General features: G+C 43.2%; 1 protein-coding gene across 5 annotated transcripts in view; it reads left to right on the top strand.

The window, feature by feature from the left end:
- The window catches only part of LOC129867605 (cytoplasmic FMR1-interacting protein 1 homolog), a 225,438-nt gene extending 202,184 nt beyond the window's left edge, over positions 1–23,254 (top strand). For all 5 annotated transcript variants that reach the window (XM_055941111.1, XM_055941110.1, XM_055941112.1 and 2 more), the window contains 5 exons: positions 15,776–15,848; positions 15,933–16,027; positions 18,855–19,093; positions 22,231–22,378; positions 22,595–23,254. In XM_055941111.1, coding sequence (XP_055797086.1) covers positions 15,776–15,848; positions 15,933–16,027; positions 18,855–19,093; positions 22,231–22,378; positions 22,595–22,759 — 720 coding nt within the window. In that variant the 3' untranslated portion in view covers positions 22,760–23,254. The remainder of the gene's footprint in view (positions 1–15,775; positions 15,849–15,932; positions 16,028–18,854; positions 19,094–22,230; positions 22,379–22,594) is intronic.
- The last annotated feature ends 916 nt before the right edge of the window (positions 23,255–24,170 follow it).

Raw genomic sequence — 24,170 nt, 5'->3', positions numbered from 1 at the left:
GATATGATGCTGCTAGACAACATACTCAGAATGTTACCTGGTGATATGGTGCTGCTAGACAACATACTCAGAATGTTACCTGGTGATATGGTGCTGCTAGACAACATCCTCAGAATGTTACCTGGTGATATGGTGCTGTTAGTGATAGACAACATACTCAGAATGTTACCTGGTGATATGGTGCTGTTAGTGATAGACAACATACTCAGAATGTTACCTGGTGATATGGTGCTGCTAGACAACATACTCAGAATGTTACCTGGTGATATGGTGCTGCTAGACAACATACTCAGAATGTTACCTGGTGATATGGTGCTGCTAGACAACATACTCAGAATGTTACCTGGTGATATGGTGCTGCTAGACAACATACTCAGAATGTTACCTGGTGATATGGTGCTGTTAGACAACATCCTCAGAATGTTACCTGGTGATATGGTGCTGTTAGACAACATACTCAGAATGTTACCTGGTGATATGGTGCTGTTAGTGATAGACAACATAATCAGAATGTTACCTGGTGATATGGTGCTGCTAGTGATAGACAACATACTCAGAATGTTACCTGGTGATATGGTGCTGTTAGTGATAGACAACATACTCAGAATGTTACCTGGTAATATGGTGCTGTTAGACAACATACTCAGAATGTTACCTGGTGATATGGTGCTGCTAGTAATAGACAACATAATCAGAATGTTACCTGGTGATATGGTGCTGCTAGACAACATACTCAGAATGTTACCTGGTGATATGGTGCTGCTAGACAACATCCTCAGAATGTTACCTGGTGATATGGTGCTGTTAGACAACATCCTCAGAATGTTACCTGGTGATATGGTGCTGATAGACAACATACTCAGAATGTTACCTGGTGATATGGTGCTGTTAGACAACATACTCAGAATGTTACCTGGTGATATGGTGCTGCTAGTGATAGACAACATACTCAGAATGTTACCTGGTGATATGGTGCTGTTAGTGATAGACAACATACTCAGAATGTTACCTGGTGATATGGTGCTGTTAGACAACATACTCAGAATGTTACCTGGTGATATGGTGCTGCTAGTGATAGACAACATACTCAGAATGTTACCTGGTGATATGGTGCTGCTAGACAACATACTCAGAATGTTACCTGGTGATATGGTGCTGCTAGACAACATCCTCAGAATGTTACCTGGTGATATGGTGCTGTTAGACAACATACTCAGAATGTTACCTGGTAATATGGTGCTGTTAGACAACATACTCAGAATGTTACCTGGTGATATGGTGCTTTTAGTGATAGACAACATACTCAGAATGTTACCTGGTGATATGGTGCTGATAGACAACATACTCAGGATGTTACCTGGTGATATGGTGCTGTTAGTGATAGACAACATACTCAGAATGTTACCTGGTGATATGGTGCTGCTAGTGATAGACAACATACTCAGAATGTTACCTGGTGATATGGTGCTGCTAGACAACATACTCAGAATGTTACCTGGTGATATGGTGCTTTTAGTGATAGACAACATACTCAGAATGTTACCTGGTGATATGGTGCTGATAGACAACATACTCAGAATGTTACCTGGTGATATGGTACTGTTAGTGATAGACAACACACTCAGAATGTTACCTGGTGATATGGTGCTGCTAGTGATAGACAACATACTCAGAATGTTACCTGGTGATATGGTGCTGCTAGACAACATACTCAGAATGTTACCTGGTGATATGGTGCTGTTAGTGATAGACAACATACTCAGAATGTTACCTGGTGATATGGTGCTGTTAGACAACATACTCAGAATGTTACCTGGTGATATGGTGCTGCTAGTGATAGACAACATACTCAGAATGTTACCTGGTGATATGGTGCTGTTAGTGATAGACAACATACTCAGAATGTTACCTGGTGATATGGTGCTGTTAGTGATAGACAACACACTCAGAATGTTACCTGGTGATATGGTGATGTTAGACAACATACTCAGAATGTTACCTGGTGATATGGTGCTGCTAGACAACATGCTCAGAATGTTACCTGGTGATATGGTGCTGTTAGTGATAGACAACATACTCAGAATGTTACCTGGTGATATGGTGCTGATAGACAACATACTCAGAATGTTACCTGGTGATATGGTGCTGTTAGTGATAGACAACACACTCAGAATGTTACCTGGTGATATGGTGCTGTTAGACAACATACTCAGAATGTTACCTGGTGATATGGTGATGTTAGACAACATACTCAGAATGTTACCTGGTGATATGGTGCTGTTAGTGATAGACAACACACTCAGAATGTTACCTGGTGATATGGTGCTGATAGACAACATACTCAGAATGTTACCTGGTGATATGGTGCTGCTAGACAACACACTCAGAATGTTACCTGGTGATATGGTGCTGCTAGACAACACACTCAGAATGTTACCTGGTGATATGGTGCTGTTAGTGATAGACAACATACTCAGAATGTTACCTGGTGATATGGTGCTGTTAGACAACATACTCAGAATGTTACCTGGTGATATGGTGCTGCTAGTGATAGACAACACACTCAGAATGTTACCTGGTGATATGGTGCTGTTAGACAACATACTCAGAATGTTACCTGGTGATATGGTGCTGTTAGTGATAGACAACATACTCAGAATGTTACCTGGTGATATGGTGCTGTTAGTGATAGACAACATACTCAGAATGTTACCTGGTGATATGGTGCTGCTAGACAACATACTCAGAATGTTACCTGGTGATATGGTGCTGTTAGTGATAGACAACATAATCAGAGTGTTACCTGGTGATATGGCGCTGTTAGACAACATACTCAGAATGTTACCTGGTGATATGGTGCTGTTAGACAACATACTCAGAATGTTACCTGGTAATATGGTGCTGTTAGACAACATACTCAGAATGTTACCTGGTGATATGGTGCTGTTAGACAACACACTCAGAATGTTACCTGGTGATATGGTGCTGCTAGTAATAGACAACATAATCAGAATGTTACCTGGTGATATGGTGCTGCTAGACAACATACTCAGAATGTTACCTGGTGATATGGTGCTGTTAGTGATAGACAACATACTCAGAATGTTACCTGGTGATATGGTGCTGTTAGTGATAGACAACATACTCAGAATGTTACCTGGTGATATGGTGCTGTTAGACAACATACTCAGAATGTTACCTGGTGATATGGTGCTGCTAGACAACATACTCAGAATGTTACCTGGTGATATGGTGCTGCTAGACAACATACTCAGAATGTTACCTGGTGATATGGTGCTGCTAGTAATAGACAACATCCTCAGAATGTTACCTGGTGATATGGTGCTGCTAGACAACATACTCAGAATGTTACCTGGTGATATGGTGCTGATAGACAACATAATCAGAATGTTACCTGGTGATATGGTGCTGCTAGACAACATACTCAGAATGTTACCTGGTGATATGGTGCTGCTAGTGATAGACAACATACTCAGAATGTTACCTGGTGATATGGTGCTGTTAGTGATAGACAACATACTCAGAATGTTACCTGGTGATATGGTGCTGCTAGACAACATACTCAGAATGTTACCTGGTAATATGGTGCTGCTAGACAACATACTCAGAATGTTACCTGGTGATATGGTGCTGTTAGTGATAGACAACATACTCAGAATGTTACCTGGTGATATGGTGCTGTTAGACAACATACTCAGAATGTTACCTGGTGATATGGTGCTGTTAGACAACATACTCAGAATGTTACCTGGTGATATGGTGCTGCTAGTGATAGACAACATACTCAGAATGTTACCTGGTGATATGATGCTGTTAGTGATAGACAACATACTCAGAATGTTACCTGGTGATATGGTGCTGTTAGTGATAGACAACATACTCAGAATGTTACCTGGTGATATGGTGCTGCTAGACAACATACTCAGAATGTTACCTGGTGATATGGTGCTGCTAGACAACATACTCAGAATGTTACCTGGTGATATGGTGCTGCTAGTGATAGACAACATACTCAGAATGTTACCTGGTGATATGGTGCTGATAGACAACATACTCAGAATGTTACCTGGTGATATGGTACTGTTAGTGATAGACAACACACTCAGAATGTTACCTGGTGATATGGTGCTGCTAGTGATAGACAACATACTCAGAATGTTACCTGGTGATATGGTGCTGCTAGACAACATACTCAGAATGTTACCTGGTGATATGGTGCTGTTAGTGATAGACAACATACTCAGAATGTTACCTGGTGATATGGTGCTGTTAGACAACATACTCAGAATGTTACCTGGTGATATGGTGCTGCTAGTGATAGACAACATACTCAGAATGTTACCTGGTGATATGGTGCTGTTAGTGATAGACAACATACTCAGAATGTTACCTGGTGATATGGTGCTGTTAGTGATAGACAACACACTCAGAATGTTACCTGGTGATATGGTGATGTTAGACAACATACTCAGAATGTTACCTGGTGATATGGTGCTGCTAGACAACATGCTCAGAATGTTACCTGGTGATATGGTGCTGTTAGTGATAGACAACATACTCAGAATGTTACCTGGTGATATGGTGCTGATAGACAACATACTCAGAATGTTACCTGGTGATATGGTGCTGTTAGTGATAGACAACACACTCAGAATGTTACCTGGTGATATGGTGCTGTTAGACAACATACTCAGAATGTTACCTGGTGATATGGTGCTGTTAGACAACATACTCAGAATGTTACCTGGTGATATGGTGCTGTTAGTGATAGACAACATAATCAGAGTGTTACCTGGTGATATGGTGCTGCTAGTGATAGACAACACACTCAGAATGTTACCTGGTGATATGGTGCTGCTAGACAACATACTCAGAATGTTACCTGGTGATATGGTGCTGTTAGACAACATAATCAGAGTGTTACCTGGTGATATGGTGCTGATAGACAACATACTCAGAATGTTACCTGGTGATATGGTGCTGCTAGACAACATCCTCAGAATGTTACCTGGTGATATGGTGCTGCTAGTGATAGACAACATACTCAGAATGTTACCTGGTGATATGGTGCTGCTAGACAACATCCTCAGAATGTTACCTGGTGATATGGTGCTGCTAGTAATAGACAACATAATCAGAATGTTACCTGGTGATATGGTGCTGCTAGTGATTGACAACATAATCAGAATGTTACCTGGTGATATGGTGCTGCTAGACAACATCCTCAGAATGTTACCTGGTGGTATGGTGCTGTTAGTGATAGACAACACACTCAGAATGTTACCTGGTGATATGGTGCTGCTAGACAACATACTCAGAATGTTACCTGGTGATATGGTGCTGCTAGTAATAGACAACATAATCAGAATGTTACCTGGTGATATGGTGCTGCTAGACAACATACTCAGAATGTTACCTGGTGATATGGTGCTGCTAGACAACATACTCAGAATGTTACCTGGTGATATGGTGCTGCTAGACAACATACTCAGAATGTTACCTGGTGATATGGTGCTGCTAGACAACATACTCAGAATGTTACCTGGTGATATGGTGCTGTTAGTGATAGACAACATACTCAGAATGTTACCTGGTGATATGGTGCTGTTAGTGATAGACAACATACTCAGAATGTTACCTGGTGATATGGTGATGTTAGACAACATACTCAGAATGTTACCTGGTGATATGGTGCTGTTAGACAACATACTCAGAATGTTACCTGGTGATATGGTGCTGTTAGACAACATACTCAGAATGTTACCTGGTGATATGGTGCTGTTAGTGATAGACAACATAATCAGAGTGTTACCTGGTGATATGGTGCTGCTAGTGATAGACAACACACTCAGAATGTTACCTGGTGATATGGTGCTGCTAGACAACATACTCAGAATGTTACCTGGTGATATGGTGCTGTTAGACAACATAATCAGAGTGTTACCTGGTGATATGGTGCTGATAGACAACATACTCAGAATGTTACCTGGTGATATGGTGCTGCTAGACAACATCCTCAGAATGTTACCTGGTGATATGGTGCTGTTAGACAATATACTCAGAATGTTACCTGGTGATATGGTGCTGCTAGTGATAGATAACATACTCAGAATGTTACCTGGTGATATGGTGCTGCTAGACAACATACTCAGAATGTTACCTGGTGATATGGTGCTGATAGTGATAGACAACATAATCAGAATGTTACCTGGTGATATGGTGCTGCTAGACAACATACTCAGAATGTTACCTGGTGATATGATGCTGCTAGACAACATACTCAGAATGTTACCTGGTGATATGGTGCTGCTAGACAACATACTCAGAATGTTACCTGGTGATATGATGCTGCTAGACAACATACTCAGAATGTTACCTGGTGATATGGTGCTGCTAGACAACATACTCAGAATGTTACCTGGTGATATGGTGCTGCTAGACAACATCCTCAGAATGTTACCTGGTGATATGGTGCTGTTAGTGATAGACAACATACTCAGAATGTTACCTGGTGATATGGTGCTGTTAGTGATAGACAACATACTCAGAATGTTACCTGGTGATATGGTGCTGCTAGACAACATACTCAGAATGTTACCTGGTGATATGGTGCTGCTAGACAACATACTCAGAATGTTACCTGGTGATATGGTGCTGCTAGACAACATACTCAGAATGTTACCTGGTGATATGGTGCTGCTAGACAACATACTCAGAATGTTACCTGGTGATATGGTGCTGTTAGACAACATCCTCAGAATGTTACCTGGTGATATGGTGCTGTTAGACAACATACTCAGAATGTTACCTGGTGATATGGTGCTGTTAGTGATAGACAACATAATCAGAATGTTACCTGGTGATATGGTGCTGCTAGTGATAGACAACATACTCAGAATGTTACCTGGTGATATGGTGCTGTTAGTGATAGACAACATACTCAGAATGTTACCTGGTAATATGGTGCTGTTAGACAACATACTCAGAATGTTACCTGGTGATATGGTGCTGCTAGTAATAGACAACATAATCAGAATGTTACCTGGTGATATGGTGCTGCTAGACAACATACTCAGAATGTTACCTGGTGATATGGTGCTGCTAGACAACATCCTCAGAATGTTACCTGGTGATATGGTGCTGTTAGACAACATCCTCAGAATGTTACCTGGTGATATGGTGCTGATAGACAACATACTCAGAATGTTACCTGGTGATATGGTGCTGTTAGACAACATACTCAGAATGTTACCTGGTGATATGGTGCTGCTAGTGATAGACAACATACTCAGAATGTTACCTGGTGATATGGTGCTGTTAGTGATAGACAACATACTCAGAATGTTACCTGGTGATATGGTGCTGTTAGACAACATACTCAGAATGTTACCTGGTGATATGGTGCTGCTAGTGATAGACAACATACTCAGAATGTTACCTGGTGATATGGTGCTGCTAGTGATAGACAACATACTCAGAATGTTACCTGGTGATATGGTGCTGCTAGACAACATACTCAGAATGTTACCTGGTGATATGGTGCTGCTAGACAACATCCTCAGAATGTTACCTGGTGATATGGTGCTGTTAGACAACATACTCAGAATGTTACCTGGTAATATGGTGCTGTTAGACAACATACTCAGAATGTTACCTGGTGATATGGTGCTTTTAGTGATAGACAACATACTCAGAATGTTACCTGGTGATATGGTGCTGATAGACAACATACTCAGGATGTTACCTGGTGATATGGTGCTGTTAGTGATAGACAACATACTCAGAATGTTACCTGGTGATATGGTGCTGTTAGTGATAGACAACATACTCAGAATGTTACCTGGTGATATGGTGCTGTTAGTGATAGACAACATACTCAGAATGTTACCTGGTGATATGGTGCTACTAGACAACATACTCAGAATGTTACCTGGTGATATGGTGCTGTTAGTAATAGACAACATACTCAGAATGTTACCTGGTGATATGGTGCTACTAGACAACATACTCAGAATGTTACCTGGTGATATGGTGCTGTTAGTGATAGACAACATACTCAGAATGTTACCTGGTGATATGGTGCTGTTAGACAACATACTCAGAATGTTACCTGGTGATATGGTGCTGTTAGACAACATACTCAGAATGTTACCTGGTGATATGGTGCTGCTAGTCAACATACTCAGAATGTTACCTGGTGATATGGTGCTGTTAGACAACATACTCAGAATGTTACCTGGTGATATGGTGCTGTTAGACAACATACTCAGAATGTTACCTGGTGATATGGTGCTGTTAGTGATAGACAACATAATCAGAGTGTTACCTGGTGATATGGTGCTGCTAGTGATAGACAACACACTCAGAATGTTACCTGGTGATATGGTGCTGTTAGTGATAGACAACATACTCAGAATGTTACCTGGTGATATGGTGCTGCTAGACAACATCCTCAGAATGTTACCTGGTGATATGGTGCTGCTAGACAACATCCTCAGAATGTTACCTGGTGATATGGTGCTGCTAGACAACATACTCAGAATGTTACCTGGTGATATGGTGCTGTTAGTGTTAGACAACATACTCAGAATGTTACCTGGTAATATGGTGCTGTTAGACAACATACTCAGAATGTTACCTGGTGATATGGTGCTGTTAGACAACATACTCAGAATGTTACCTGGTGATATGGTGCTGCTAGTCAACATACTCAGAATGTTACCTGGTGATATGGTGCTGTTAGACAACATAATCAGAGTGTTACCTGGTGATATGGTGCTGCTAGTCAACATACTCAGAATGTTACCTGGTGATATGGTGCTGTTAGTGATAGACAACATAATCAGAGTGTTACCTGGTGATATGGTGCTGCTAGTGATAGACAACACACTCAGAATGTTACCTGGTGATATGGTGCTGCTAGACAACATACTCAGAATGTTACCTGGTGATATGGTGCTGCTAGACAACATCCTCAGAATGTTACCTGGTGATATGGTGCTGCTAGACAACATACTCAGAATGTTACCTGGTGATATGGTGCTGTTAGTGTTAGACAACATACTCAGAATGTTACCTGGTAATATGGTGCTGTTAGACAACATACTCAGAATGTTACCTGGTGATATGGTGCTGTTAGTGTTAGACAACATACTCAGAATGTTACCTGGTAATATGGTGCTGTTAGACAACATACTCAGAATGTTACCTGGTGATATGGTGCTGTTAGTGATAGACAACATACTCAGAATGTTACCTGGTGATATGGTGCTGTTAGACAACATACTCAGAATGTTACCTGGTGGTATGGTGCTGCTAGTGATAGACAACATACTCAGAATGTTACCTGGTGATATGGTGCTGATAGACAACATACTCAGGATGTTACCAGGTGATATGGTGCTGTTAGTGATAGACAACATACTCAGAATGTTACCTGGTGATATGGTGCTGTTAGTGATAGACAACATACTCAGAATGTTACCTGGTGATATGGTGCTGTTAGTGATAGACAACATACTCAGAGTGTTACCTGGTGATATGGTGCTGCTAGACAACATACTCAGAATGTTACCTGGTGATATGGTGCTGTTAGTGATAGACAACATACTCAGAATGTTACCTGGTGATATGGTGCTACTAGACAACATACTCAGAATGTTACCTGGTGATATGGTGCTGTTAGTGATAGACAACATACTCAGAATGTTACCTGGTGATATGGTGCTGCTAGACAACATACTCAGAATGTTACCTGGTGATATGGTGCTGTTAGTGATAGACAACACACTCAGAATGTTACCTGGTGATATGGTGCTGCTAGACAACATCCTCAGAATGTTACCTGGTGATATGGTGCTGTTAGACAACACACTCAGAATGTTACCTGGTGATATGGTGATGTTAGACAACATACTCAGAATGTTACCTGGTGATATGGTGCTGTTAGACAACATACTCAGAATGTTACCTGGTGATATGGTGCTGTTAGTGATAGACAACATAATCAGAGTGTTACCTGGTGATATGGTGCTGCTAGTGATAGACAACACACTCAGAATGTTACCTGGTGATATGGTGCTGCTAGACAACATACTCAGAATGTTACCTGGTGATATGGTGCTGTTAGACAACATAATCAGAGTGTTACCTGGTGATATGGTGCTGATAGACAACATACTCAGAATGTTACCTGGTGATATGGTGCTGCTAGACAACATACTCAGAATGTTACCTGGTGATATGGTGCTGCTAGACAACATACTCAGAATGTTACCTGGTGATATGGTGCTGCTAGACAACCTACTCAGAATGTTACCTGGTGATATGGTGCTGTTAGTGATAGACAACATACTCAGAATGTTACCTGGTGATATGGTGCTGCAAGACAACATACTCAGAATGTTACCTGGTGATATGGTGCTGTTAGTGATAGACAACATACTCAGAATGTTACCTGGTGATATGGTGCTGTTAGACAACATACTCAGAATGTTACCTGGTGATATGGTGCTGTTAGTGATAGATAACATACTCAGAATGTTACCTGGTGATATGGTGCTGCTAGACAACATACTCAGAATGTTACCTGGTGATATGGTGATGTTAGACAACATACTCAGAATGTTACCTGGTGATATGGTGCTGTTAGTGATAGACAACATAATCAGAATGTTACCTGGTGATATGGTGCTGTTAGTGATAGACAACATACTCAGAATGTTACCTGGTGATATGGTGCTGCTAGACAACATACTCAGAATGTTACCTGGTGATATGGTGCTGTTAGACAACATACTCAGAATGTTACCTGGTGATATGGTGCTGTTAGTGATAGACAACATACTCAGAATGTTACCTGGTGATATGGTGCTGTTAGTGATAGACAACATACTCAGAATGTTACCTGGTGATATGGTGCTGCTAGACAACATACTCAGAATGTTACCTGGTGATATGGTGCTGCTAGACAACATACTCAGAATGTTACCTGGTGATATGGTGCTGTTAGTGATAGATAACATACTCAGAATGTTACCTGGTGATATGGTGCTGCTAGACAACATACTCAGAATGTTACCTGGTGATATGGTGCTGATAGTGATAGACAACATAATCAGAATGTTACCTGGTGATATGGTGCTGCTAGACAACATACTCAGAATGTTACCTGGTGATATGGTGCTGCTAGACAACATACTCAGAATGTTACCTGGTGATATGGTGCTGCTAGACAACATACTCAGAATGTTACCTGGTGATATGGTGCTGTTAGACAACATACTCAGAATGTTACCTGGTGGTATGGTGCTGCTAGTGATAGACAACATACTCAGAATGTTACCTGGTGATATGGTGCTGATAGACAACATACTCAGAATGTTACCTGGTGATATGGTGCTGCTAGTGATAGACAACATACTCAGAATGTTACCTGGTGATATGGTGCTGTTAGACAACATACTCAGAATGTTACCTGGTGATATGGTGCTGCTAGACAACACACTCAGAATGTTACCTGGTGATATGGTGCTGTTAGTGATAGACAACATACTCAGAATGTTACCTGGTGATATGGTGCTGTTAGTGATAGACAACATACTCAGAATGTTACCTGGTGATATGGTGCTGTTAGTGATAGACAACATACTCAGAATGTTACCTGGTGATATGGTGCTGCTAGTGATAGACAACATACTCAGAATGTTACCTGGTGATATGGTGCTGTTAGACAACATACTCAGAATGTTACCTGGTGATATGGTGCTGCTAGTGATAGACAACACACTCAGAATGTTACCTGGTGATATGGTGCTGCTAGACAACATACTCAGAATGTTACCTGGTAATATGGTGCTGTTAGTGATAGACAACATACTCAGAATGTTACCTGGTGATATGGTGCTGTTAGACAACATACTCAGAATGTTACCTGGTGATATGGTGCTGCTAGACAACATACTCAGAATGTTACCTGGTGATATGGTGCTCCTAGTGATAGACAACATACTCAGAATGTTACCTGGTGATATGGTGCTGCTAGTGATAGACAACATACTCAGAATGTTACCTGGTGATATGGTGCTGCTAGTGATAGACAACACACTCAGAATGTTACCTGGTGATATGGTGCTGTTAGACAACATACTCAGAATGTTACCTGGTGATATGGTGCTGCTAGACAACATAATCAGATTGTTACCTGGTGATATGGTGCTGTTAGACAACATACTCAGAATGTTACCTGGTGATATGGTGCTGTTAGTGATAGACAACATACTCAGAATGTTACCTGATGATATGGTGCTGTTAGACAACATACTCAGAATGTTACCTGGTGATATGGTGCTGCTAGTGATAGACAACATACTCAGAATTCTACCTGGTGATATGGTGCTGCTAGACAACATACTCAGAATGTTACCTGGTGATATGGTGCTGTTAGACAACATACTCAGAATGTTACCTGGTGATATGGTGCTGTTAGACAACATACTCAGAATGTTACCTGGTGATATGGTGCTGATAGACAACATACTCAGAATGTTACCTGGTGATATGGTGCTGATAGTGATAGACAACATACTCAGAATGTTACCTGGTGATATGGTGCTGTTAGACAACATACTCAGAATGTTACCTGGTGATATGGTGCTGTTAGACAACATACTCATAATGTTACCTGGTGATATGGTGCTGTTAGTGATAGACAACACACTCAGAATGTTACCTGGTGATATGGTGCTGCTAGACAACATACTCAGAATGTTACCTGGTGATATGGTGCTGTTAGACAACATACTCAGAATGTTACCTGGTGATATGGTGCTGCTAGACAACATACTCAGAATGTTACCTGGTGATATGGTGCTGTTAGTGATAGACAACATACTCAGAATGTTACCTGGTGATATGGTGCTGATAGACAACATACTCAGAATGTTACCTGGTGATATGGTGCTGTTAGACAACATACTCAGAATGTTACCTGGTGATATGGTGCTGCTAGTGATAGACACCATACTCAGAATGTTACCTGGTGATATGGTGCTGTTAGTGATAGACAACATACTCAGAATGTTACCTGGTGATATGGTGCTGTTAGACAACATACTCAGAATGTTACCTGGTGATATGGTGCTGCTAGACAACATACTCAGAATGTTACCTGGTGATATGGTGCTGCTAGACAACATACTCAGAATGTTACCTGGTGATATGGTGCTGTTAGACAACATACTCAGAATGTTACCTGGTGATATGGTGCTGCTAGACAACATACTCAGAATGTTACCTGGTGATATGGTGCTGTTAGACAATATACTCAGAATGTTACCTGGTGATATGGTGCTGCTAGTGATAGACAACATACTCAGAATGTTACCTGGTGATATGGTGCTGCTAGACAACATACTCAGAATGTTACCTGGTGATATGGTGCTGTTAGACAACATACTCAGAATGTTACCTGGTGATATGGTGCTGCTAGACAACATACTCAGAATGTTACCTGGTGATATGGTGCTGTTAGACAACATACTCAGAATGTTACCTGGTGATATGGTGCTGTTAGTGATAGACAACATACTCAGAATGTTACCTGGTGATATGGTGCTGCTAGACAACATACTCAGAATGTTACCTGGTGATATGGTGCTGCTAGACAACATACTCAGAATGTTACCTGGTGATATGGTGCTGATAGTGATAGACAACATACTCAGAATGTTACCTGGTGATATGGTGCTGCTAGACAACATACTCAGAATGTTACCTGGTGATATGGTGCTGTTAGACAACACACTCAGAATGTTACCTGGTGATATGGTGCTGTTAGACAACACACTCAGAATGTTACCTGGTGATATGGTGATGTTAGACAACATACTCAGAATGTTACCTGGTGATATGGTGCTGTTAGTGATAGACAACACACTCAGAATGTTACCTGGTGATATGGTGCTGCTAGACAACACACTCAGAATGTTACCTGGTGATATGGTGCTGTTAGTGATAGACAACATACTCAGAATGTTACCTGGTGATATGGTGCTGTTAGTGATAGACAACATACTCAGAATGTTACCTGGTGATATGGTGCTGATAGTGATAGACAACATACTCAGAATGTTACCTGGTGATATGGTGCTGCTAGACAACATACTCAGAATGTTACCTGGTGATATGGTGCTGTTAGACAACACACTCAGAATGTTACCTGGTGATATGGTGCTGTTAGACAACACACTCAGAATGTTACCTGGTGATATGGTGATGTTAGACAACATACTCAGAATGTTACCTGGTGATATGGTGCTGTTAGTGATAGACAACACACTCAGAATGTTACCTGGTGATATGGTGCTGCTAGACAACACACTCAGAATGTTACCTGGTGATATGGTGCTGTTAGTGATAGACAACATACTCAGAATGTTACCTGGTGATATGGTGCTGTTAGTGATAGACAACACACTCAGAATGTTACCTGGTGACATGGTACTGTTAGTGATAGACAACACACTCAGAATGTTACCTGGTGATATGGTGCTGCTAGACAACATACTCAGAATGTTACCTGGTGATATGGTGCTGTTAGTGATAGACAACACACTCAGAATGTTACCTGGTGATATGGTGCTGTTAGTGATAGACAACACACTCAGAATGTTACCTGGTGATATGGTGCTGTTAGTGATAGACAACACACTCAGAATGTTACCTGGTGATATGGTGCTGCTAGACAACATACTCAGAATGTTACCTGGTGATATGGTGCTGTTAGACAACATACTCAGAATGTTACCTGGTGATATGGTGCTGCTAGACAACATACTCAGAATGTTACCTGGTGATATGGTGCTGCTAGACAACATACTCAGAATGTTACCTGGTGATATGGTGCTGTTAGACAACATACTCAGAATGTTACCTGGTGATATGGTGCTGCTAGACAACATACTCAGAATGTTACCTGGTGATATGGTGCTGCTAGACAACATACTCAGAATGTTACCTGGTGATATGGTGCTGCTAGACAACATACTCAGAATGTTACCTGGTGATATGGTGCTGTTAGTGATAGACAACATACTCAGAATGTTACCTGGTGATATGGTGCTGTTAGTGATAGACAACATACTCAGAATGTTACCTGGTGATATGGTGCTGTTAGTGATAGACAACATACTCAGAATGTTACCTGGTGATATGGTGCTGCTAGTGATAGACAACATACTCAGAATGTTACCTGGTGATATGGTGCTGCTAGACAACATACTCAGAATGTTACCTGGTGATATGGTGCTGCTAGTGATAGACAACATACTCAGAATGTTACCTGGTGATATGGTGCTGCTAGACAACATACTCAGAATGTTACCTGGTGATATGGTGATGTTAGACAACATACTCAGAATGTTACCTGGTGATATGGTGCTGTTAGACAACATACTCAGAATGTTACCTGGTGATATGGTGCTGTTAGTGATAGACAACATACTCAGAATGTTACCTGGTGATATGGTGCTGCTAGACAACATACTCAGAATGTTACCTGGTGATATGGTGCTGTTAGTGATAGACAACATACTCAGAATGTTACCTGGTGATATGTGCTGTTCAGTTTGTGTAAAAGACGCAAAAGATACATTTAAGAATGAGAAGCTCCCTTGAGTTCCCCAGGGGAGCGTAGGGGGACAGCGTGATGTGAGTTCCCCAGGGGGTTTGTGTTTTAAACAATCTTCTCTTTCAGTCTCAGGAGGAGGTGTGTGACCTGCTACATGCCGCACCATTCCAGAACATTCTTCCCAGGGTCCATGTCAAGGGTAAGATTGTGTCTGTCTGTCTGTCTGTCTGTCTGTCTGTCTGTCTGTCTGTCTCAGTGACTCTGTTGTCTCTTGTCATTGTAGAGGGTGAACGTCTTGATGCCAAGATGAAACGTCTGGAGGCTAAATACACAGCCCTGCACCTGGTTCCCCTGATAGAACGCCTAGGAACCCCACAGGTACCATCACACTGCCTTAGTTATCACCAGCCCTGCCCCTGGTAACCATCACACTGCCTTAGTTAACACCAGCCCTGCACCTGGTAACCATCACACTGCCTTAGTTAACACCAGCCCTGCGCCTGGGAACCATCACACTGCCTTAGTTAACACCAGCCCTGCACCTGGTAACCATCACACTGCCTTAGTTAACACCAGCCCTGCGCCTGGTAACCATCACACTGCCTTAGTTAACACCAGCCCTGCACCTGGTAACCATCACACTGCCTTAGTTACCACCAGCCCTGCACCTGGTAACCATCACACTGCCTTAGTTAACACCAGCCCTGCACCTGGTAACCATCACACTGCCTTAGTTAACACCAGCCCTGCACCTGGTAACCATCACACTGCCTTAGTTAACACCAGCCCTGTGCCTGGTAACCATCACACTGCCTTAGTTACCACCAGCCCTGCACCTGGTAACCATCACACTGCCTTAGTTACCACCAGCCCTGCACCTGGTAACCATCACACTGCCTTAGTTAACACCAGCCCTGCACCTGGTAACCATCACACTGCCTTAGTTAACACCAGCCCTGCACCTGGTAACCATCACACTGCCTTAGTTAACACCAGCCCTGCACCTGGTAACCATCACACTGCCTTAGTTAACACCAGTCCTGCACCTGGTAACCATCACACTGCCTTAGTTAACACCAGCCCTGCACCTGGTAACCATCACACTGCCTTAGTTACCACCAGCCCTGCACCTGGTAACCATCACACTGCCTTAGTTAACACCAGCCCTGCACCTGGTAACCATCACACTGCCTTAGTTACCACCAGCCCTGCACCTGGTAACCATCACACTGCCTTAGTTAACACCAGCCCTGCACCTGGTAACCATCACACTGCCTTAGTTAACACCAGCCCTGCACCTGGTAACCATCACACTGCCTTAGTTAACACCAGCCCTGCACCTGGTAACCATCACACTGCCTTAGTTAACACCAGCCCTGCACCTGGTAACCATCACACTGCCTTAGTTAACACCAGCCCTGCACCTGGTAACCATCACACTGCCTTAGTTAACACCAGCCCTGCACCTGGTAACCATCACACTGCCTTAGTTAACACCAGCCCTGCACCTGGTAACCATCACACTGCCTTAGTTAACACCAGCCCTGCACCTGGTAACCATCACACTGCCTTAGTTAACACCAGCCCTGCACCTGGTAACCATCACACTGCCTTAGTTAACACCAGCCCTGCACCTGGTAACCATCACACTGCCTTAGTTAACACCAGCCCTGCACCTGGTAACCATCACACTGCCTTAGTTAACACCAGCCCTGCACCTGGTAACCATCACACTGCCTTAGTTAACACCAGCCCTGCGCCTGGTAACCATCACACTGCCTTAGTTAACACCAGCCCTGCACCTGGTAACCATCACACTGCCTTAGTTAAAACCTGTTTGGGGTGCAAGCCCGACCTCGGACCGAAAATGACACCCCTGCAGGGCGCGAAATTCAAAATCTATTTTTTAAAAATATTTAACTTTTACACATTAACAAGTCCAATACAGCATTTGAAAGATAAACATCTTGTCAATCCAGCCAACATGTCCGATTTTTTAAATGTTTTACAGAGAAAACACCACATATATTTATGTTAGCTCACCACCAAATACAAAAGTGGACAGACACGTATGAATTATGATTATGAAGTATGAATTATGATTGAAGTAGCATGCACAACCAACCGAAATAAACTAAAACCAACCTAAAGAGCCCAGAAAAAACGACCTCAGATGACAGTCATATAACATGTTACACAATAAATCTATGTTTTGTTCATAAAAAGTGCATATTTTAGCTATAAATCAGTTTTACATTGATGCTACCCAAAAATGCTAATACATAGCTTGAGTCTGAATCCAGCCGGGAGTAGCCAGAGAAAATACATACACCAACGTCGGCTACTAATTACACCTCATAAAACATTTCAGAAAAACATATGGTGGATAACTAATGAAAGACAGATATCGTGTGAATAAAGCCAACATTTCCGATTTTTGAAGTGTTTTACAGCGAAAACACAATATATCGTTATATTAGCTAACATCATAAGCTAGCATAAGGCAGCATTGATTCTAGTCAAGCGCTAGCCTAGCACAGTTAGCAGAGTTAGCATTCAACAGTTCGACATATATATGAAAAAGCATCCCAAATTGGGTCTTATCTTTCTTGGTACTCCATCAGAATGTTGTAACGGGGTCCAATGTCCAGTAGAGTCTTTAGTTGGGTTCCAGAACGAATTATTTCCCTCTTTGGTTAGCTAGCACGATAGCATTGCTGCGCTAGAAAGCTTTTCTTCAAAAAATTCTTCCGTCGTTTCACATCTAAAGTCCAGAATAAATTGCAATAATATAATTAAAGTATATTGAAAAAACATACTTTAGGATGATTTTGTGACATGTATCAAATAATATCGTAGTCAGGCATCATATTCAACGTTATCTACCTTATCTACCGTTCCAAAAGCCGAGACCAAATTATCCTTCGCGCCCGGATTTTTTTTTTAACTGCGCAGGTCTCACAAGAAGTTGTGTTATTCAGTCCAGGGACGAGATATTCGATATATGCCTTAGTTAACACCAGCCCTGCACCTGGTAACCATCACACTGCCTTAGTTAACACCAGCCCTCTCTCTTCCCCCCACCCTTTCTCCCCCCTCCCCCTCTTTTTCTCCCCCCTCTCTTCCACTGAATCTCATGTTATCTCTACCCTCTTCTTCCCTCCCCTCCTCTTCCTCCCTCTTCCTCCCTCGCTCCCCCCTGTAGCAAATAGCCATTACCCGTGAAGGTGACCTGCTGACCAAAGAGCGTCTGTGCTGTGGCCTGTCCATGTTCGAGGTCATCCTGACACGCGTCCGCGGTTTCCTGGACGACCCCATCTGGCGCGGCCCGTTGCCCAGCAACGGCGTGATGCACGTGGACGAGTGTGTGGAGTTCCACCGGCTGTGGAGCGCCATGCAGTTTGTTTACTGTATCCCTGTCGGAGCTCACGAGTTCACCGTGGAGTGAGTAGTGACATCATCGGTCTAGAAGGATCTCTGAGGGGTTTACACTGCTCTGTATAGAGGGGAGTGAGTAGTGACATCATCGGTCTAGAAGGATCTCTGAGGGGTTTACACTGCTCTGTATAGAGGGGAGTGAGTAGTGACATCATCGGTCTAGAAGGATCTCTGAGGGGTTTACACTGCTCTGTATAGAGGGGAGTGAGTAGTGACATCATCGGTCTAGAAGGATCTCTGAGGGGTTTACACTGCTCTGTATAGAGGGGAGTGAGTAGTGACATCATCGGTCTAGAAGGATCTCTGAGGGGTTTACACTGCTCTGTATAGTGAGTAGTGACATCATCGGTCTAGAAGGATCTCTGAGGGGTTTACACTGCTCTGTATAGAGGGGAGTGAGTAGTGACATCATCGGTCTAGAAGGATCTCTGAGGGGTTTACACTGCTCTGTATAGTGAGTAGTGACATCATCGGTCTAGAAGGATCTCTGAGGGGTTTACACTGCTCTGTATAGAGGGGGGGTGATCTCTGAGGGGTTTACACTGCTCTGTATAGAGGGGAGTGAGTAGTGACATCATCGGTCTAGAAGGATCTCTGAGGGGTTTACGCTGCTCTGTATAGAGGGGAGTGAGTAGTGACATCATCGGTCTAGAAGGATCTCTGAGGGGTTTACACTGCTCTGTATAGAGGGGAGTGAGTAGTGACATCATCGGTCTAGAAGGATCTCTGAGGGGTTTACACTGCTCTGTATAGAGGGGAGTGAGTAGTGACATCATCGGTCTAGAAGGATCTCTGAGGGGTTTACACTGCTCTGTATAGTGAGTAGTGACATCATCGGTCTAGAAGGATCTCTGAGGGGTTTACGCTGCTCTGTATAGAGGGGAGTGAGTAGTGACATCATCGGTCTAGAAGGATCTCTGAGGGGTTTACACTGCTCTGTATAGAGGGGAGTGAGTAGTGACACATCATCGGTCTAGAAGGATCTCTGAGGGATTTACACTGCTCTGTATAGAGGGGAGTGAGTAGTGACATCATCGGTCTAGAAGGATCTCTGAGGGGTTTACGCTGCTCTGTATAGAGGGGAGTGAGTAGTGACATCATCGGTCTAGAAGGATCTCTGAGGGGTTTACACTGCTCTGAATAGAGGGGGGGGGGGGGTGATCTCTGAGGGGTTTACACTGCTCTGTATAGAGGGGAGTGAGTAGTGACACATCATCGGTCTAGAAGGATCTCTGAGGGGTTTACACTGCTCTGTATAGAGGGGAGTGAGTAGTGACATCATCGGTCTAGAAGGATCTCTGAGGGGTTTACACTGCTCTGTATAGAGGGGAGTGAGTAGTGACATCATCGGTCTAGAAGGATCTCTGAGGGGTTTACACTGCTCTGTATAGAGGAGAGTGAGTAGTGACACCATCGGTCTAGAAGGATCTCTCAGGGGTTTACACTGCTCTGTATAGAGGGGAGTGAGTAGTGACATCATCGGTCTAGAAGGATCTCTGAGGGATTTACACTGCTCTGTATAGAGGGGAGTGAGTAGTGACATCATCGGTCTAGAAGGATCTCTGAGGGGTTTACGCTGCTCTGTATAGAGGGGAGTGAGTAGTGATATCATCGGTCTAGAAGGATCTCTGAGGGGTTTACACTGCTCTGTATAGAGGGGAGTGAGTAGTGACATCATCGGTCTAGAAGGATCTCTGAGGGGTTTACACTGCTCTGTATAGAGGGGAGTGAGTAGTGACATCATCGGTCTAGAAGGATCTCTGAGGGGTTTACGCTGCTCTGTATAGAGGGGAGTGAGTAGTGACATCATCGGTCTAGAAGGATCTCTGAGGGGTTTACGCTGCTCTGTATAGAGGGGAGTGAGTAGTGACATCATCGGTCTAGAAGGATCTCTGAGGGGTTTACACTCCTCTGTATAGTGAGTAGTGACATCATCGGTCTAGAAGGATCTCTGAGGGGTTTACACTGCTCTGTATAGAGGGGAGTGAGTAGTGAAAACAATATTAAAAACAATATTAAAAAATAGTCAAATACGGCGTCCGAAATTACCGATTGTTATGAAAACTTGAAATCGCCACTAATTAAATCGGCCATTCCGATTAATCGGTCGACCTCTAGAAGGGAGAGATGATAGAAGAGGAGAGAGTAGTGGGAGAGAAAGAGAGAGCCCCTTAAATTGAATTGTGAGAGAGCACAGTGTTTCGGGGACGGTCTCCACTGGGCTGGGTATATAACCTGTGTTGTATTTTCCAGGCAGTGTTTCGGGGACGGTCTCCACTGGGCTGGGTATTTAACCTGTGTTGTATTTTCCAGGCAGTGTTTCGGGGACGGTCTCCACTGGGCTGGGTATATAACCTGTGTTGTATTTTCCAGGCAGTGTTTCGGGGACGGTCTCCACTGGGCTGGGTATATAACCTGTGTTGTATTTTCCAGGCAGTGTTTCGGGGACGGTCTCCACTGGGCTGGGTATATAACCTGTTGTATTTTCCAGACAGTGTTTCGGGGACGGTCTCCACTGGGCTGGGTATATAACCTGTGTTGTATTTTCCAGGCAGTGTTTCGGGGACGGTCTCCACTGGGCTGGGTATATAACCTGTGTTGTATTTTCCAGGCAGTGTTTCGGGGACAGTCTCCACTGGGCTGGGTATGTAACCTGTGTTGTATTTTCCAGGCAGTGTTTCGGGGACGGTCTCCACTGGGCTGGGTATATAACCTGTGTTGTATTTTCCAGGTAGTGTTTCGGGGACGGTCTCCACTGGGCTGGGTATATAACCTGTGTTGTATTTTCCAGGCAGTGTTTCGGGGACGGTCTCCACTGGGCTGGGTATATAACCTGTTGTATTTTCCAGACAGTGTTTCGGGGACGGTCTCCACTGGGCTGGGTATATAACCTGTGTATTTTCCAGGCAGTGTTTCGGGGACGGTCTCCACTGGGCTGGGTATATAACCTGTGTATTTTCCAGGCAGTGTTTCAGGGACGGTCTCCACTGGGCTGGGTATATAACCTGTGTTGTATTTTCCAGGCAGTGTTTCGGGGACGGTCTCCACTGGGCTGGGTATATAACCTGTGCTGTATTTTCCAGACAGTGTTTCGGGGACAGTCTCCACTGGGCTGGGTATATAACCTGTGTTGTATTTTCCAGGCAGTGTTTCGGGGACGGTCTCCACTGGGCAGGGTGTATGATCATCTCCCTACTGGGTCAACAGAGACGCTTTGACATCCTGGACTTCAGCTATCACCTGCTGAAAGTGCAGAAACACGATGGAAAGGATGAGATCATTAAGAGTGTGGTGAGTGGAGGGTCAGGGGTCAGCGACACTAGAACCGCCACAGACCACAAACAGCTGGGTTGTCTATGTCATTAGCACAAGTGGTGCTTAGTGAATACAATCATGGGTGTCATGTTTAGGGTCATCTCTTGCCAAACGGTCTTTTAGATCCGGTCCAAAAAAATAAAAAAATGATTTATTACATCATTGGCCTGAATAATGTCTCTCCTTCCTCAGCCTCTTAAAAAGATGGTGGACAGAATCCACAAGTTCCAGGTTCTCAACGACGAGATCTACGCCATTCTGAACAAGTACCTAAAGTCAGGCGATGGGGAAAATATGCCCGTGGAACATGTCCGGTGTTTCCAGCCTCCTATCCACCAATCCCTGGCCAGCAACTGAGATTGACAGGTTCACCATCCAATAGTGTTTAACTAAACACAAAGGATACATCAACTGTTTTATATAACTGCACTACATAGGGAGTAGGGTGCCTTTTTTGGACACATTTAATCAAATATTCTTCCACCTTTTTAAAGCAGCAGTGGCCCATGAGAGGAAGAGGGTCTAACTTTCCTTACAATACTGTTTGTTAGGATGATTATTGTGCCTTAAAATCAATCGCTGTGTTTCCTAGTTTGTGTGCTAAACTGTGTTTCATACATCTAGACCAGGGAATGACTCGATGATTTATTTCAGGGGGTTTGGGGATATCGTTGTTGAACAGGAGCCTGTATTCAATGAAGGGGAATGGGACAGAGTAGAGTATATTTGGTGTTACACATTTTCATGCTTAAAAACCTGAAATCTGTAAAGGAACCAAGTTTCTTAATGATAAAGCATTTATCCACTTTGTGTTGGAATTATTTTAATCATTCAATAAATATGTAACAAATATCTGCTTCTTGAGGGCATTTTATGTAAAAGATACAACTAAAAGTTGATGGTGATTTTCCGATAACTCTTCAGAACAAGTCTCAGGTTACGTTCCCAATGACCCCCTATTCCCTATGTAGTGCACACTACTTGTGACCAGATCCCTATGGGTAGTGCACACTACTTGTGACCAGATCCCTATGGGTAGTGCACACTACTTGTGACCAGATCCCTATGGGTAGTGCACACTACTTGTGACCAGATCCCTATGGGTAGTGCACACTACTTGTGACCAGATTCCTATGGGTAGTGCACTACGTAGGGAATAGGTTGCCACGTGGGACTGATCCATATCGACCTGCCAAACCCAGAACTGGAGCCAGATTTAAAAAACCAGACCTGGGATCTCCCTCAAGAATATTACAAAAACAAAGCTGTTGATTTGTAGAAGGAAACTCTGTGCATGTTGAAATACAGGATGTATAACAGAATAATAGAATATTGCCAGCTGCAGAGGAAGAGACCTGTCTTCTCCATGGAGTCCAATATCCAGAGGGAAGAGATGCACCCCTTTTATTCAGAGAGATGCACCCCTTTTATTCAGAGAGATGCACCCCTTTTATTCAGAGAGATGCACCCCTTTTATTCAGAGAGATGCACCCCTTTTATTCAGAGAGATGCACCCCTTTTATTCAGAGAGATACACCCCTTTTATTCAGAGAGATGCACCCCTTTTATTCAGAGAGATGCACCCCTTTTATTCAGAGAGATGCACCCCTTTTATTCAGAGAGATGCACCCCTTTTATTCAGAGAGATGCACCCCTTTTATTCAGAGAGATGCACCCCTTTTATTCAGAGATACACCCCTTTTATTCAGAGAGATGCACCCCTTTTATTCAGAGAGATGCACCCCTTTTATTCAGAGAGATGCACCCC

The sequence above is a fragment of the Salvelinus fontinalis genome, chromosome 12, assembly GCF_029448725.1.
Source record: "Salvelinus fontinalis isolate EN_2023a chromosome 12, ASM2944872v1, whole genome shotgun sequence".
NCBI classification, from domain to species: Eukaryota; Metazoa; Chordata; class Actinopteri; order Salmoniformes; family Salmonidae; genus Salvelinus; species Salvelinus fontinalis.
Note: the sequence above shows the minus strand (reverse complement) of the source record. Positions and strands in the feature narration are given on the sequence as shown.